Genomic DNA, 13,394 nt, shown 5'->3' on the forward strand with positions numbered 1-13,394 from the left:
TCATCGAGGCTTTACCTTTAGAGAAGAACCCTTCATGAAATCATATATCGATTTCAACACCAAAAAGAGAGCAGAGCCTGGTCGAAACGAAAGTGAAAAAGAATTCTTCAAGCTCATGAACAACTCCATGTTTAGAAAAACCATGGAAAACATTGAAAAGCATGTTGATATTAAACTGGTCACCACAAGAAAAGAAGTCTTAAAATTAACAAGAAAGACTCGCTATGATCGACATGTCATTTTTGACGAAAACCTTACTGCGATTCACATGAAGAAAATACAAGTCACTTACGACAAACCTGTTTACTTAGGAATGAGCATCCTCGACCTGAGTAAAACTCTCATGTATGAGTTCTATTACGACTACATGAAACCTAAATACGGTAATAAAGCCAAGTTGCTCATGACCGACACTGACTCGCTATTTTTTGAAATTGAAACTCCTGATTTCTATAAAGACATTGCTGACGATGTTGAAGCTAAATTTGACACCAGCGAATTCCCAAAAGACCATCCTGCCGTTCAAAACTTTGGATTTGACGTTGGGTTTAAAAATAAAAAGGTTATCGGTAAGTTCAAAGACGAAGCTGCTGGTAAACAAATCACAGAATTTGTTGGTCTTCGACCCAAGCTCTATTCATACTACATCTCTGAAGATAAAGAAAGCAAAAAATGCAAAGGGGTCAAAAAGTGCGTGGTTGAAAAGAAAATAAGGCATCAACATTTTAAAGACTGCTTAATGAACGGAAATGAACATCTTGCCACCATGAACGTCTTCCGATCTCATCAACATGACGTTTACACCGAAGAAATTAACAAAGTCGCACTCAGCGCTAACGACGACAAAAGAATTATCTTAGATGACGGAATTCACACACTTGCCATCGGACATTACAAAACAAGGCAAGAAAATTGAACAGACATCTTGGATTTTAAGAATTTTTTTTAATTCAAAGGTAAACGATATCATTCCTTAACTACAGGAAAAATATCCATGAAAAACGTTAACCAACGCATCATTAACTATGGAAAAGTGTTCATGAGCCAGAACCGGCATTTCATTATATATTCGGATCAAATCGATCCGTAAGTAATTTGAACCGTTTAGCATAGATAATTCGGTGCACAATCCGCAAACCAATAAACAGTAACGAATCGGCGGTCTCTAATTGTTGTTAATTACAATCTTGTTTATGGTTTAAATAAAAACAAAATGTTACCAATTAATTTTAAAAAAATATAAATATTACCAATTTTAACACAAATTTTCTTTAAAATCCTGAATTAACTAAAATATAAGTAAAAAATATGATAGAAAGATGGAGTTATGATATAGTAATGCGAAAAAAGTTTAAGAGTTAAAAGTATTTATAGAACTCAATGAAGTGCACAATATGTATTTAGTGTTCATATAAAATGAATGTAATTTTCTTTTACTTGTGGAAAGCAAAATTGTCTATGAAAATATAGAATGGAAAATAAAACAATGTCTCTACAAATGATAAAATTTAAAAAAGGAATAGTTTCTAAAAATAACAAAACCAAATCAACTCAAATCACACAAAACCAAATAAATTCAAATCACCCAAAACCAGCTAAACCGTATTTCAAAGTTCGCCAAATTTTACTTTTCAAGTGCAAAATACAACATAGAAATTACTTAACTTAACACATCAATGTAAAAAAATAAATTTTAGTTTTGATAGAACTAAAATTCTTCTTAAAAATCTAAAGTTTTTGCAACTGAATATTTATGACACTCAGAACGCTTTGTGACGCTTTTGATCTAAGTCTAGACTTACCGGCTACAGCATCAGAAATCGCAAAAACCGCTACGAAATCTGTGAACAACTAGAGTTTGCTGAGCTTCCATGCCAAAGTCAGGTTAACACCGTATAATAGGGCGTCCAGCTCTTCCATATATATGTGAACTTTAGATCAGTCCTTGCGCAGCCACGCTGCGTCTTCAACGGTGACTCCTCCACTTTGGACAATAGCTCCTAATGCCAAAGAGCTAACATCAACCCATACCGTGCCCTCATCACTACGTACTTCCCATTCTCCACTGGTCGGGTCATTTTCTGCCAACCACTTTAACACTTCCTCAGGCACACACCTCACCCCAATTTCATGGACCTCATTTAAACGAGGAAATTTTTTACGAAGAAGTTTGAACTCTGTCAATAAATCTGGATCATGTTAAATGTAATTAGTTTTAAGAAGCCATGTCCTAATGGAAGGAGATAGGATTGTCTCGAAATTTAATTTTATAATTTAAATAACTTTGTTTTCTAATTTATATGTAATATAATTTTATGTAATTTAAACTTCTGCTTTATTAAACTTCTTTAAATTCTTAATTCAAGTTTTTGATTTAGATTTCTATCATAATTATTAAACTGATAATTAACTTTTTTTTGCTAAATTTGAATAAATTTTTTTTTAACGTTCTATTTGATTTTATAGCTTAAGCTTATAATTCGACATTTTAATGAAAATGTAAAATTAAAAAATTTTCTTCACATTTCCAATTTAAATACTTTATTAACTTTTCTAGTTTAAACTTTTATTTTGAATTTCTAATTTTTTGCTAATATAAACTTCTTATTTAATTTTTCTAACTGAAGGTACTAATTTAACTTTTTCATTTAAATCTTACATTATTATTTCTAATTAACTTTTCTTAATAGACTTACTAATTAATATTTCTAGTTTTACTTTCTAGTTTGAGTTTATAATATAATTTCTTACATAAATTTTTGATCATCTAAGTTAACTTTCATAAAATACATTTAATTCAAATGTTTACCTTAATCATCATATCAAAATTTCTAATTTAAATTTCTATCTGAAAGTTCAAATTTGAATTTCCAAAATAAACTTCCAATTCAAACTTCTTTTTCAAATTTCGAATTAATATTTCTAGTTTAAGACTCTAATTTGATTTTTTTATTTAATATCAAGTATCAGTTTGGAAATTAAATTTCCAAAAAAAGTTGTAATAAAAAGTTCTATTTTAAGCTTCTCCTTTAACTCTTTAATTTAAACTTATAAATTAGAATTATAGTACAAATATCAAACTTTCATTACAAATTTAATTTTTTTTAGTTAAACATTGAAAATAATACTTCTAATATCCTAATTTCAAATAACTTTCCACTTAAAATTTGTAATTTCAAATTGTAATTTTAATTTGAAAGTTAAATTTGTAATTTATATTTATAATTTAAATGTAAAATTTAAAATTGTAATGTAAATTTGTAATATATACTTGTAATTGGAATTTGTAGTTTAAATTTGAAATTTAAATTTGCAAATTAATTTTCTAATTTAAATTTGAAATTAATATTTGTAATTTAAATTTGCACTTTAAATTTGTAATTTAAATTTGTATTTTAAATTTGTAATTTAAATTTGTATTTTAAATTTGTAATTTAAATTTGTAATTTAAATTTGTAATTTAAATTTGTAATTTAAATTTGTAATTTAAATTTGTAATTTAAATTTGTAATTTAAATTTGTAATTTAAATTTGTAATTTAAACTTGTAATTTAAATTTGTAATTTAAATTTGTAATTTAAATTTGTAATTTAAATTTGTAATTTAAATTTGTAATTTAAATTTGTAATTTAAATTTGTAATTTAAATTTGTAATTTAAATTTGTAATTTAAATTTGTAATTTTAATTTGTAAAATAAATTTGCAATATAAATTTGTAATTTTAATTTGTAAAATAAATTTGCAATATAAATTTGTAATTTAAATTTTCAATTAAACTTGAAAATTAAATTAGTAAATTAAATTTGTAATTTAAATTTATAACTTAAATTTGTAATTTAAAATTGTAACTTAAATTTGTAATTTAAATTTGTAATTTAAATTTGTAATTTAAATTTGTAATTTAAATTTGTAATTTAAATTTGTAATTTAAATTTGTAATTTAAATTTGTAATTTAAATTTGTAATTTAAATTTGTAATTTAAATTTGTAATTTAAATTTGTAATTTAAATTTGTAATTTAAATTTGTAATTTAAATTTGTAATTTAAATTTGTAATTTAAATTTGTAATTTAAATTTGTAATTTAAATTTGTAATTTAAATTTGTAATTTAAATTTGTAATTTAAATTTGTAATTTAAATTTGTAATTTAAATTTGTAATTTAAATTTGTAATTTAAATTTGTAATTTAAATTTGTAATTTAAATTTGTAATTTAAATTTGTAATTTAAATTTGTAATTTAAATTTGTAATTTAAATTTGTAATTTAAATTTGTAATTTTAATTTGTAAAATAAATTTGCAATATAAATTTGTAATTTAAATTTGTAAAATAAATTTGCAATATAAATTTGTAATTTAAATTTTCAATTAAACTTGAAAATTAAATTAGTAAATTAAATTTGTAATTTAAATTTATAACTTAAATTTCTAATTTAAAATTGTAACTTAAATTTGTAATTTAAATTTGTAATTTAAATTTGTAATTTAAATTTGTAATTTAAATTTGTAATTTAAATTTGTAATTTAAATTTGTAATTTAAACTTGTAATTTAATTTTGTAATTTAAATTTGTAATTTAAATTTGTAATTTAAATTTGTAATTTAAATTTGTAATTTAAATTTGTAATTTAAATTTGTAATTTAAATTTGTAATTTAAATTTGTAATTTAAATTTGTAATTTAAATTTGTAATTTAAATTTGTAATTTAAATTTGTAATTTAAATTTGTAATTTAAATTTGTAATTTAAATTTGTAATTTAAATTTGTAATTTAAATTTGTAATTTAAATTTGTAATTTAAATTTGTAATTTTAATTTGTAATTTAAATTTGTAATTTAAATTTGTAATTTAATTTTGTAATTTAAATTTGTAATTTAAATTTGTAATTTAAATTTGTAATTTAAATTTGTAATTTAAATTTGTAATTTAAATTTGTAATTTAAATTTGTAATTTAAATTTGTAATTTAAATTTGTAATTTATATTTGTAATTTAAATTTGCAATTTAATTTTGTAATTTCAATTTCAAGTTTAAATTTGTAATTTAAATTTGTAATTGAATTTGTAATTTTAATTTTTAAAATAAATTTATAATTTAAATTTGAAAATTAAACTTGAAAATTAAATTTGTAAATTAAATTTGTAATTTAAATTTATAATTTAAATTTGTAGTTTCAGTTTGTAGTTTCAGTTTGTAATTTAAATTTGTAATTTAAATTTGTAATTTAAATTTGTAATTTAAATTTGTAATTTAAATTTGTAATTTAAACTTGTAACTTAAATTTGTAATTTAAATTTGTAATTTAAGTTTGTAATTAAAATTTCTAATTTAAAATTGTAACTTAAATTTGTAATTTAAATTTGTAATTTAAGTTTGTAATTTAAGTTTGTTATTTAAATTTGTAATTTAAATTTGTAATATAAATTTGTAATTTAAATTTGTAATTTAAATTTGTAATTTAAATTTTTAATTTAAATTTGTAATTTAAGTTTGAAATTTAAATTTTGGAATTTTAATTTGGAATTTAAATTTGCAATTTAATTTTGTAATTTCAATTTCAAGTTTAAATTTGTTATTTAAATTTGTAATTGAATTTGTAATTTTAGTTTGTAAAATAAATTTGCAATACAAATTTAGTAGTAGTAGTATATATTTGTTACAACAAAAGTAAAAATAATTGACAAATATAAATAATAGATTGTCAGATTATAGTTAGTTTATGTGAAGCTCATATTGCAACTCTCACAAAGGAAAGCTGCGAGCTGTAGTAACATTAGAACTTATCGAGGTTCGCTTTAAAACTGTTGACAGTTGGAGAATTGATTACTTTTTCTGGTAACATGTTCCATGCCTTGGCAATGCGATTGTTAAAAAAGTGGAAACGAGCTAAATTGTTGTTGTACTTCTCACGGTGAAGTCTTTCTCTGTGATTTGCTCTTGGTGGAATTGTGATGAGGGGAAAGTGCCAGTTGACTCTGTCGATGTTATTAATAATCTTATATTTTTGGATGAGGTCACCTCTTTTACGACGTTCAACTAGAGAAGATAGGCCAAGTTGTAAACATCTGGACTTGTAGTCTAGCTTTTTCAGTTTGTCTGGTATTTTTGTGGTTCTGCGCTGTATTAATTCTATAGTTTGTTCATCTTTCATTAAATGAGGGTTCCAAGCCGGAATCGCAAACTCAAGTAAAGGACGAATGTAGGTGCAATAGAGTTGTTTCCATAAAAAAGCATCACGAGATTGGAAAGTGTGTTTTAGGATGCCTAGCATTTGATTTGTTTTACATGAGGCAATTATGGATTGGGTTTCTACTTTAAGATCATTGGTAACTTGAATTCCCAAGTCACGCTCAGAAGTGGTTGCTTCCAATGTAGTTCGAGTCGTAATTGAACAAGGGCCTAATTCCTCCATTGAGTACTTGAAAGGAGTTAATTTTTTTTGACCAAAGTGCATGACCTTGCATTTCTTTGCGTTTAACTCCATGAGCCAAGATTTAGTCCAGTGAACAACTTGATCAATATCTGATTGGAGTTGAAGTTGAGCAGCAAGTGAGTTGACAATGCTTAGGATTTTAGTGTCATCAGCATAGATCTTACAACTGTTTTCTTTGCTTATTACATCCGGCAGATCATTGATGAAAATGACAAATAAAATTGGACCCAAGACTGACCCTTGCGGAACTCCACTTGTCACAGGTAACCAATTCGATTGAGTGTCACCAAGGATGACTCTTTGAGACCTATTGAGTAGGAAAGCTTTTATCCAATTGAGAAGATTGCCTTCGATTCCGTACATTTTTAATTTGTGAAGCATTCGTTGATGTGGGACTTTGTCAAAAGCTTTAGCGAAATCCAGAAATACGACATCAACTGGTAGCTTTCTGGCTATATTTCCAGTCAAGAAGTCCATTGTTTCAAGGAGATTTGTAACGCATGCTTTTTTTTCTAAAAATCCATGTTGACTATTTGATAAAAGATTGTTTGATATTAGGTGCTGCATAATTGCCTTCTTAACAAGTTTCTCCATTATTTTACACGGAATTGAGGTGAGGGATATTGGTCTGTAGTTTGATGGGTCAATTCTAGAGCCCTTCTTAAATAAAGGTGTTATATTTGCTTTGGACCATGAGCTTGGAATTTCACCATTGTCAAATGACTTTTGAAAGATAAGAGAAAGTGGAGAAGACATTGAGGTAGAACAAAAGCGTAAAACGTGAGGACTGACATTGTCTACACCAAGTGATTTAGATATATCTAGTGCTGAGAGTTCCATAAGAATGGCCAGAGTATCGAAAGATATGTTATTGAGGATTGTGTTAGTTCTACGATCAAAACGGGGAAAAATATCATTGGATGGCTCTTTGCTAAAAACTGATTGAAATTGATTGTTAAGTGAATTGGCTATTGTAATTTTGTCAGAGCTAATGATCTCACTGGAACTGGTGATTCGCATAGATGAGATCTGATTTATTACAGAGCGTTTACTATTTATGTATGAAAACAGTCTTTTAGGGTTACGCTTATCATTGGCAAGGGCAATTTCGAAGGATTTTAGAGAAGAACGACTTAATTTTTTAACGAGCTTTCTAGTTTCTCTATATTCCCCAACCAGGGATGTGATTTTCCATTTTGAACTGACGTTACGAGCCCAGAGCGATTTTTTAAGTCGAATAAGAGATAATAGTTCTTTTGTTATCCATGGTTGTTTTTTGGGGGATGGTTTGTTCGGCATGCGAGGGATGAATTGATGACAACATTCATTGTATTTGTTGAGCCAAAGTTGGTAACATTGTTCTACGTTTAAGTCTTTAAAATTAGATGACCAGTCAACCTTATTGAATTCTTCGTTGATTTTTTCGTAGTTACCAAGCTTGTATATAAATTTAGAGCTTTTGAAATGTGATAATTTTACGCTGGAAGCCAGTTTGTAATGTCAGGTGATAGAACAATGATATTGATCAGACAAACTGAGTGGAGGACCAATGTTAATTACACTAGCACGATCAGGAGAGTCACATATTATTAGATCAAGAGTATTTGTCATAGGGCGATTAGCAGGTTTGAAAGTAGGGGCAGTGACGATTTGATGAAGATGACAATCTTGAAAGAGAGAGACAAATGAAGAACTGAGACCAATTTTACTAGAGGAAAAGACTGAATTGGAAGTCCAAGTAATCTCTGGGAAATTGAAATCACCGGCAATGATGATACCATTATATTTTTTGGTTGATACTAAAGTTTTGGCATGGAAAATAGCACTTAAAATCTCTGAGAAGGCTTCGATGCCGGAGGATGGAGGTCTATAAATGCAGCCTAGGAGTAGAGTTTCATTCAGAAGCTTTAGTTCGACCCATAATTGTTCTGAATAGTAACGAATAAAATCTTTGTGTAGTAGGGATTCTTCTATTTGGTTTGAGATGATTTTATTGTTTGTGTATATAGCTACACCTCCTCCGATTTGGTTGGAACGGTCTAAACGATAGAGGTTGTAGTTCGGAAGAGAGGGAGTTGATTGGTCATTGAACCATGTCTCGGTGATAAAAATAATGTCGAAAGAGTTGTTTTCTACAAGTAAGGACAGTTCGATGAGTTTTATGGGATTGAGGGAGGTTGCATTGGTGTAGAAGCATGAAAGATGAGATAATTTAAAGGAAGAGCTGGCTTTGTTAAGGTATGAATTAGTGAGATGTTGAAAGCGACTTAATGGCTTCAGCAGCTGACTTCCATTTGAGGAATGGGTTCCTCTCTCTTCCATTGATGTTGACTGTTTTGGATGTGTCAATGCATTTGATGTTTTCGCTGCGGATGACAAATCGAAAGGGTTTGTCAAGTAAGTCTTTTGCCAATAGTTCTGCATTTTCGGTAGCGCACATTTTGTTTAAGTTGTTGAATGTTTCTTGTTCGAGAGGTGTACGGTCTGGGCGAATGTAGACAGATTTTAATTCGTCTATTGAGGCAAGTTGCTTTGCATTAGATAAAAGATCATTGCAGTGCTCTTTCGAGTCAAACTCAATGAAGATCAATTCATTAGGTTCAGCTGCTATTGTAGTTAAACTGGTGGTATTGTTAATCTTTTTTGTGAAATGCCCAACAACTTTAAAAGCAACATTATAGTTAAGTTTTTTGAGCATACTTTGAACTGAAATTTTGTAATTTAAATTTGAAAACTAAGCTTGAATATTAAATTTGTAAATTAAATTTGTAATTTAAATTTATAAATTAATTTTGTAATTTAAAATTATAATTTAAATTTGTAATTTAAATTTATAATTTAAATTTGTAATTTCAGTTTGTAATTTAAATTTGTAATTTAAATTTTTAATTTAAATTTGTAATTTAAATTTGTAATTTAAACTTGTAACTTAAATTTGTAATTTAAATTTGTAATTAAAATTTGTAATTTAAGTTTGTAAATTAAATTTGTAATTTAAATTTGTAATTTAAGTTTGTAATATAAATTTGTTATTTAAATTTGTAATTTAAATTTGTAATTTAAATTTGTAATTTAAATTTGTAATTTAAATTTGTAATTTAAATTTGTAATTTAAATTTGTAATTTAAATTTGTAATTTAAATTTGTAATTTAAATTTGTAATTTAAAATTGTAATTTAAATTTGTAATTTAAATTTGTAACTTAAATTTGTAATTTAAATTTGTAATTTAAATTTGTAATTTAAAGTTGTAATTTAAATTTGTTATTTAAATTTGTAATTGAATTTGTATTATTTAATTTGTAAAATAAATTTGCAATATAAATTTGTAATTTAAATTTTCAATTAAACTTGAAAATTAAATTAGTGAGTTAAATATGTAATTTAAATTTATAACTTAAATTTCTAATTTAAAATTGTAACATAAATTTGTAATTTAAATTTCTTATTTAAATTTGTAATTTAAATAGTAATTTAAATTTGTAATTTAAATTTGTAATTTAAATTTGTAATTTAAATTTGTAATTTAAATTTGTAATTTAAATTTGTAATTTAAATTTGTAATTTAAATTTGTAATTTAAATTTGTAATTTAAATTTGTAATTTAAATTTGTAATTTAAATTTGTAATTTAAATTTGTAATTTAAATTTGTAATTTAAATTTGTAATTTAAATTTGTAATTTAAATTTGTAATTTAAATTTGTAATTTAAATTTGTAATTTAAATTTGTAATTTAAATTTGTAATTTAAATTTGTAATTTAAATTTGTAATTTAAATTTGTAATTTAAATTTGTAATTTAAATTTGTAACTTAAATTTGTAATTTAAATTTGTAATTTAAATTTGTAATTTAAATTTCTTATTTAAGTTTGTAATTTAAATTTGTAATTTAAATTTGTAATTTAAATTTGTAATTTAAATTTGTAATTTAAATTTGTAATTTAAATTTGTAATTTAAATTTGTAATTTAAATTTTTAATTTAAATTTTTAATTTAAATTTTTAATTTAAATTTTTAATTTAAATTTGTAATTTAAATTTGTAATTTAAATTTGTAATTTAAATTTGTAATTTAAATTTGTAATTTAAATTTGTAATTTAAATTTGTAATTTAAATTTGTAATTTAAATTTGTAATTTAAATTTGTAATTTAAATTTGTAATTTAAATTTGTAATTTAAATTTGTAATTTAAATTTGTAATTTAAATTTGTAATTTAAATTTGTAATTTAAATTTGTAATTTAAATTTGTAATTTAAATTTGTAATTTAAATTTGTAATTTAATATTGTAATTTAAATTTCTTATTTAAATTTGTAATTTAAATTTGTAATTTAAATTTCTAATTTAAATTTGTAATTTATATTTGTAATTTAAATTTGTAATTTAAATTTGTAATTTAAATTTGTAATTTAAATTTGTAATTTAAATTTGTAATTTAAATTTGTAATGTAAATTTGTAACTTAAATTTGTAATTTAAATTTGTAATTTAAATTTGTAATTTAAAGTTGTAATTTAAATTTGTTATTTAAATTTGTAATTGAATTTGTAATTTTAATTTTGAAATAAATTTGCAATATAAATTTGTAATTTAAATTTTCAATTAAACTTGAAAACTAAATTAGTAAGTTAAATTTGTAATTTAAATTTATAACTTAAATTTCTAATTTAAAATTGTAACTTAAATTTGTAATTTAAATTTGTAATTTAAATTTGTAATTTAAATTTGTAAATTAAATTTGTAATTTAAATTTGTAATTTAAATTTGTAATTTAAATTTGTAATTTAAATTTGTAATTTAAATTTGTAATTTAAATTTGTAATTTAAGTTTGTAATTAAAATTTCGAATTTAAAATTGTAACTTAAATTAGTAATTTAAATTTGTAAGTTAAATTTGTAATTTCAATTTGTAATTTCAATTTGTAATTTCAATTTGTAATTTCAATTTGTAATTTAAATTTGTAATTTCAATTTGTAATTTCAATTTGTAATTTCAATTTGTAATTTCAATTTGTAATTTAAATTTGTAATTTAAATTTGTAATTTAAATTTGTAATTTAAACTTGTAATTTAAATTTGTAATTTAAATTTGTAACTTAAATTTGTAATTTAAATTTGTAATTTAAATTTGTAATTTAAATTTGCAATTTAATTTTGTAATTTCAATTCAAGTTTAAATTTGTAATTTAAATTTGTAATTGAATTTGTAATTTTAATTTTTCAAATAAATTTGCATTTTAAATTTGTAATTTAAATTTGAAAATTAAACTTGAATATTAAATTTGTAAATTAAATTTGTAATTTAGATTTATAATTTAAATTTGTAATTTCAGTTTGTAATTTAAATTTGAAAATTAAACTTGAAAATTAAATTTGTAAATTAAATTTGTAATTTAGATTTATAATTTAAATTTGTAATTTCAGTTTGTAATTTAAATTTGTAATTTAAATTTGTAATTTAAATTTGTAATTTAAACTTGTAAATTAAATTTGTAATTTAAATTTGTAATTTAAATTTGTAATTTAAATTTGTAATTTAAATTTGTAATTTAAATTTGTAATTTAAATTTGTAATTTAAATTTGTAATTTAAATTTGTAATTTAAATTTGTAATTTAAATTTGTAATTTAAATTTGTAATTTAAATTTGTAATTTAAATTTGTAATTTAAATTTTTAATTTAAATTTTTAATTTAAATTTTTAATTTAAATTTGTAATTTCAGTTTGTAATTTAAATTTGTAATTTAAATTTGTAATTTAAATTTTTAATTTAAATTTGTAATTAAACTTTGTAATTTAAATTTGTAATTTAAATTTTTAATTTAAATTTATAATTTAAATTTGTAATTTAAATTTGTAATTTAAATTTTTAATTTAAATTTTTAATTTAAATTTTTAATTTAAATTTTTAATTTAAATTTTTAATTTAAATTTTTAATTTAAATTTTCAATTTAAATTTGTAATTTCAGTTTGTAATTTAAATTTGTAATTTAAATTTGTAATTTAAATTTGTAATTTAAACTTGTAACTTAAATTTGTAATTTAAATTTGTAATTTAAATTTGTAATTTAAATTTGTAATTTAAATTTGTAATTTAAATTTGTAACTTAAATTTGTAATTTAAATTTGTAATTTAAATTTGTAATTTAAATTCAAGTTTAAATTTGTAATTTAAATTTGTAATTGAATTTGTAATTTTAATTTTTCAAATAAATTTGCATTTTAAATTTGTAATTTAAATTTGAAAATTAAACTTGAATATTAAATTTGTAAATTAAATTTGTAATTTAGATTTATAATTTAAATTTGTAATTTCAGTTTGTAATTTAAATTTGAAAATTAAACTTGAAAATTAAATTTGTAAATTAAATTTGTAATTTAGATTTATAATTTTAATTTGTAATTTCAGTTTGTAATTTAAATTTGTAATTTAAAATTGTAATTTAAATTTGTAATTTAAACTTGTAAATTAAATTTGTAATTTAAATTTGTAATTTAAATTTGTAACTTAAATTTGTAATTTAAATTTGTAATTTAAATTTGTAATTTAAATTTGCAATTTAATTTTGTAATTTCAATTCAAGTTTAAATTTGTAATTTAAATTTGTAATTGAATTTGTAATTTTATTTTTTCAAATAAATTTGCATTTTAAATTTGTAATTTAAATTTGAAAATTAAACTTGAATATTAAATTTGTAAATTAAATTTGTAATTTAGATTTATAATTTAAATTTGTAATTTCAGTTTGTAATTTAAATTTGAAAATTAAACTTGAAAATTAAATTTGTAAATTAAATTTGTAATTTAGATTTATAATTTAAATTTGTAATTTCAGTTTGTAATTTAAATTTGTAATTTAAATTTGTAATTTAAATTTGTAATTTAAACTTGTAAATTAAATTTGTAATTTAAATTTGTAATTTAAATTTGTAATTTAAATTTGTAATTTAAATTTGTAA

General features: G+C 21.3%; 1 protein-coding gene across 1 annotated transcript; it reads right to left on the reverse strand.

Moving 5' to 3' along the window:
* Nucleotides 1–1,938: 1,938 nt before the first annotated feature.
* On the reverse strand, nucleotides 1,939–8,215 carry LOC149882473 (uncharacterized). Its single transcript, XM_090099986.1, has 3 exons — nucleotides 8,144–8,215; nucleotides 5,804–7,871; nucleotides 1,939–2,189 (listed from the first exon to the last, which is right to left on the reverse strand). Exons 1-3 carry the CDS (start codon nucleotides 8,213–8,215, stop codon nucleotides 1,939–1,941), a joined length of 2,391 nt encoding a protein of 796 aa, XP_089956112.1.
* Nucleotides 8,216–13,394: the final 5,179 nt, after the last annotated feature.

Source organism: Hydra viridissima, unplaced genomic scaffold (genome assembly GCF_058129835.1).
Source record: "Hydra viridissima isolate aposymbiotic clone 2 unplaced genomic scaffold, HvirCarnegie_v1 scaffold_10, whole genome shotgun sequence".
NCBI lineage: Eukaryota > Metazoa > Cnidaria > Hydrozoa > Anthoathecata > Hydridae > Hydra > Hydra viridissima.

What these genes read in the sequence shown, in the direction of transcription:
- LOC149882473 (XM_090099986.1), bottom strand. Translation starts at nt 8,215, where the DNA reads ATGGTATCATCATTGCCGGTGATTTCAATTTCCCAGAGATTACTTGGA. An exon ending in CAATTCAGTCTTTTCCTCTA is followed by an intron (nt 7,872 to 8,143) that starts GTAAAATTGGTC and finishes TTTATATACAAG; the next exon opens with CTTGGTAACTACGAAAAAAT. An exon ending in CAATTCTCCAACTGTCAACA is followed by an intron (nt 2,190 to 5,803) that starts GTTTTAAAGCGA and finishes AACATGATCCAG; the next exon opens with ATTTATTGACAGAGTTCAAA.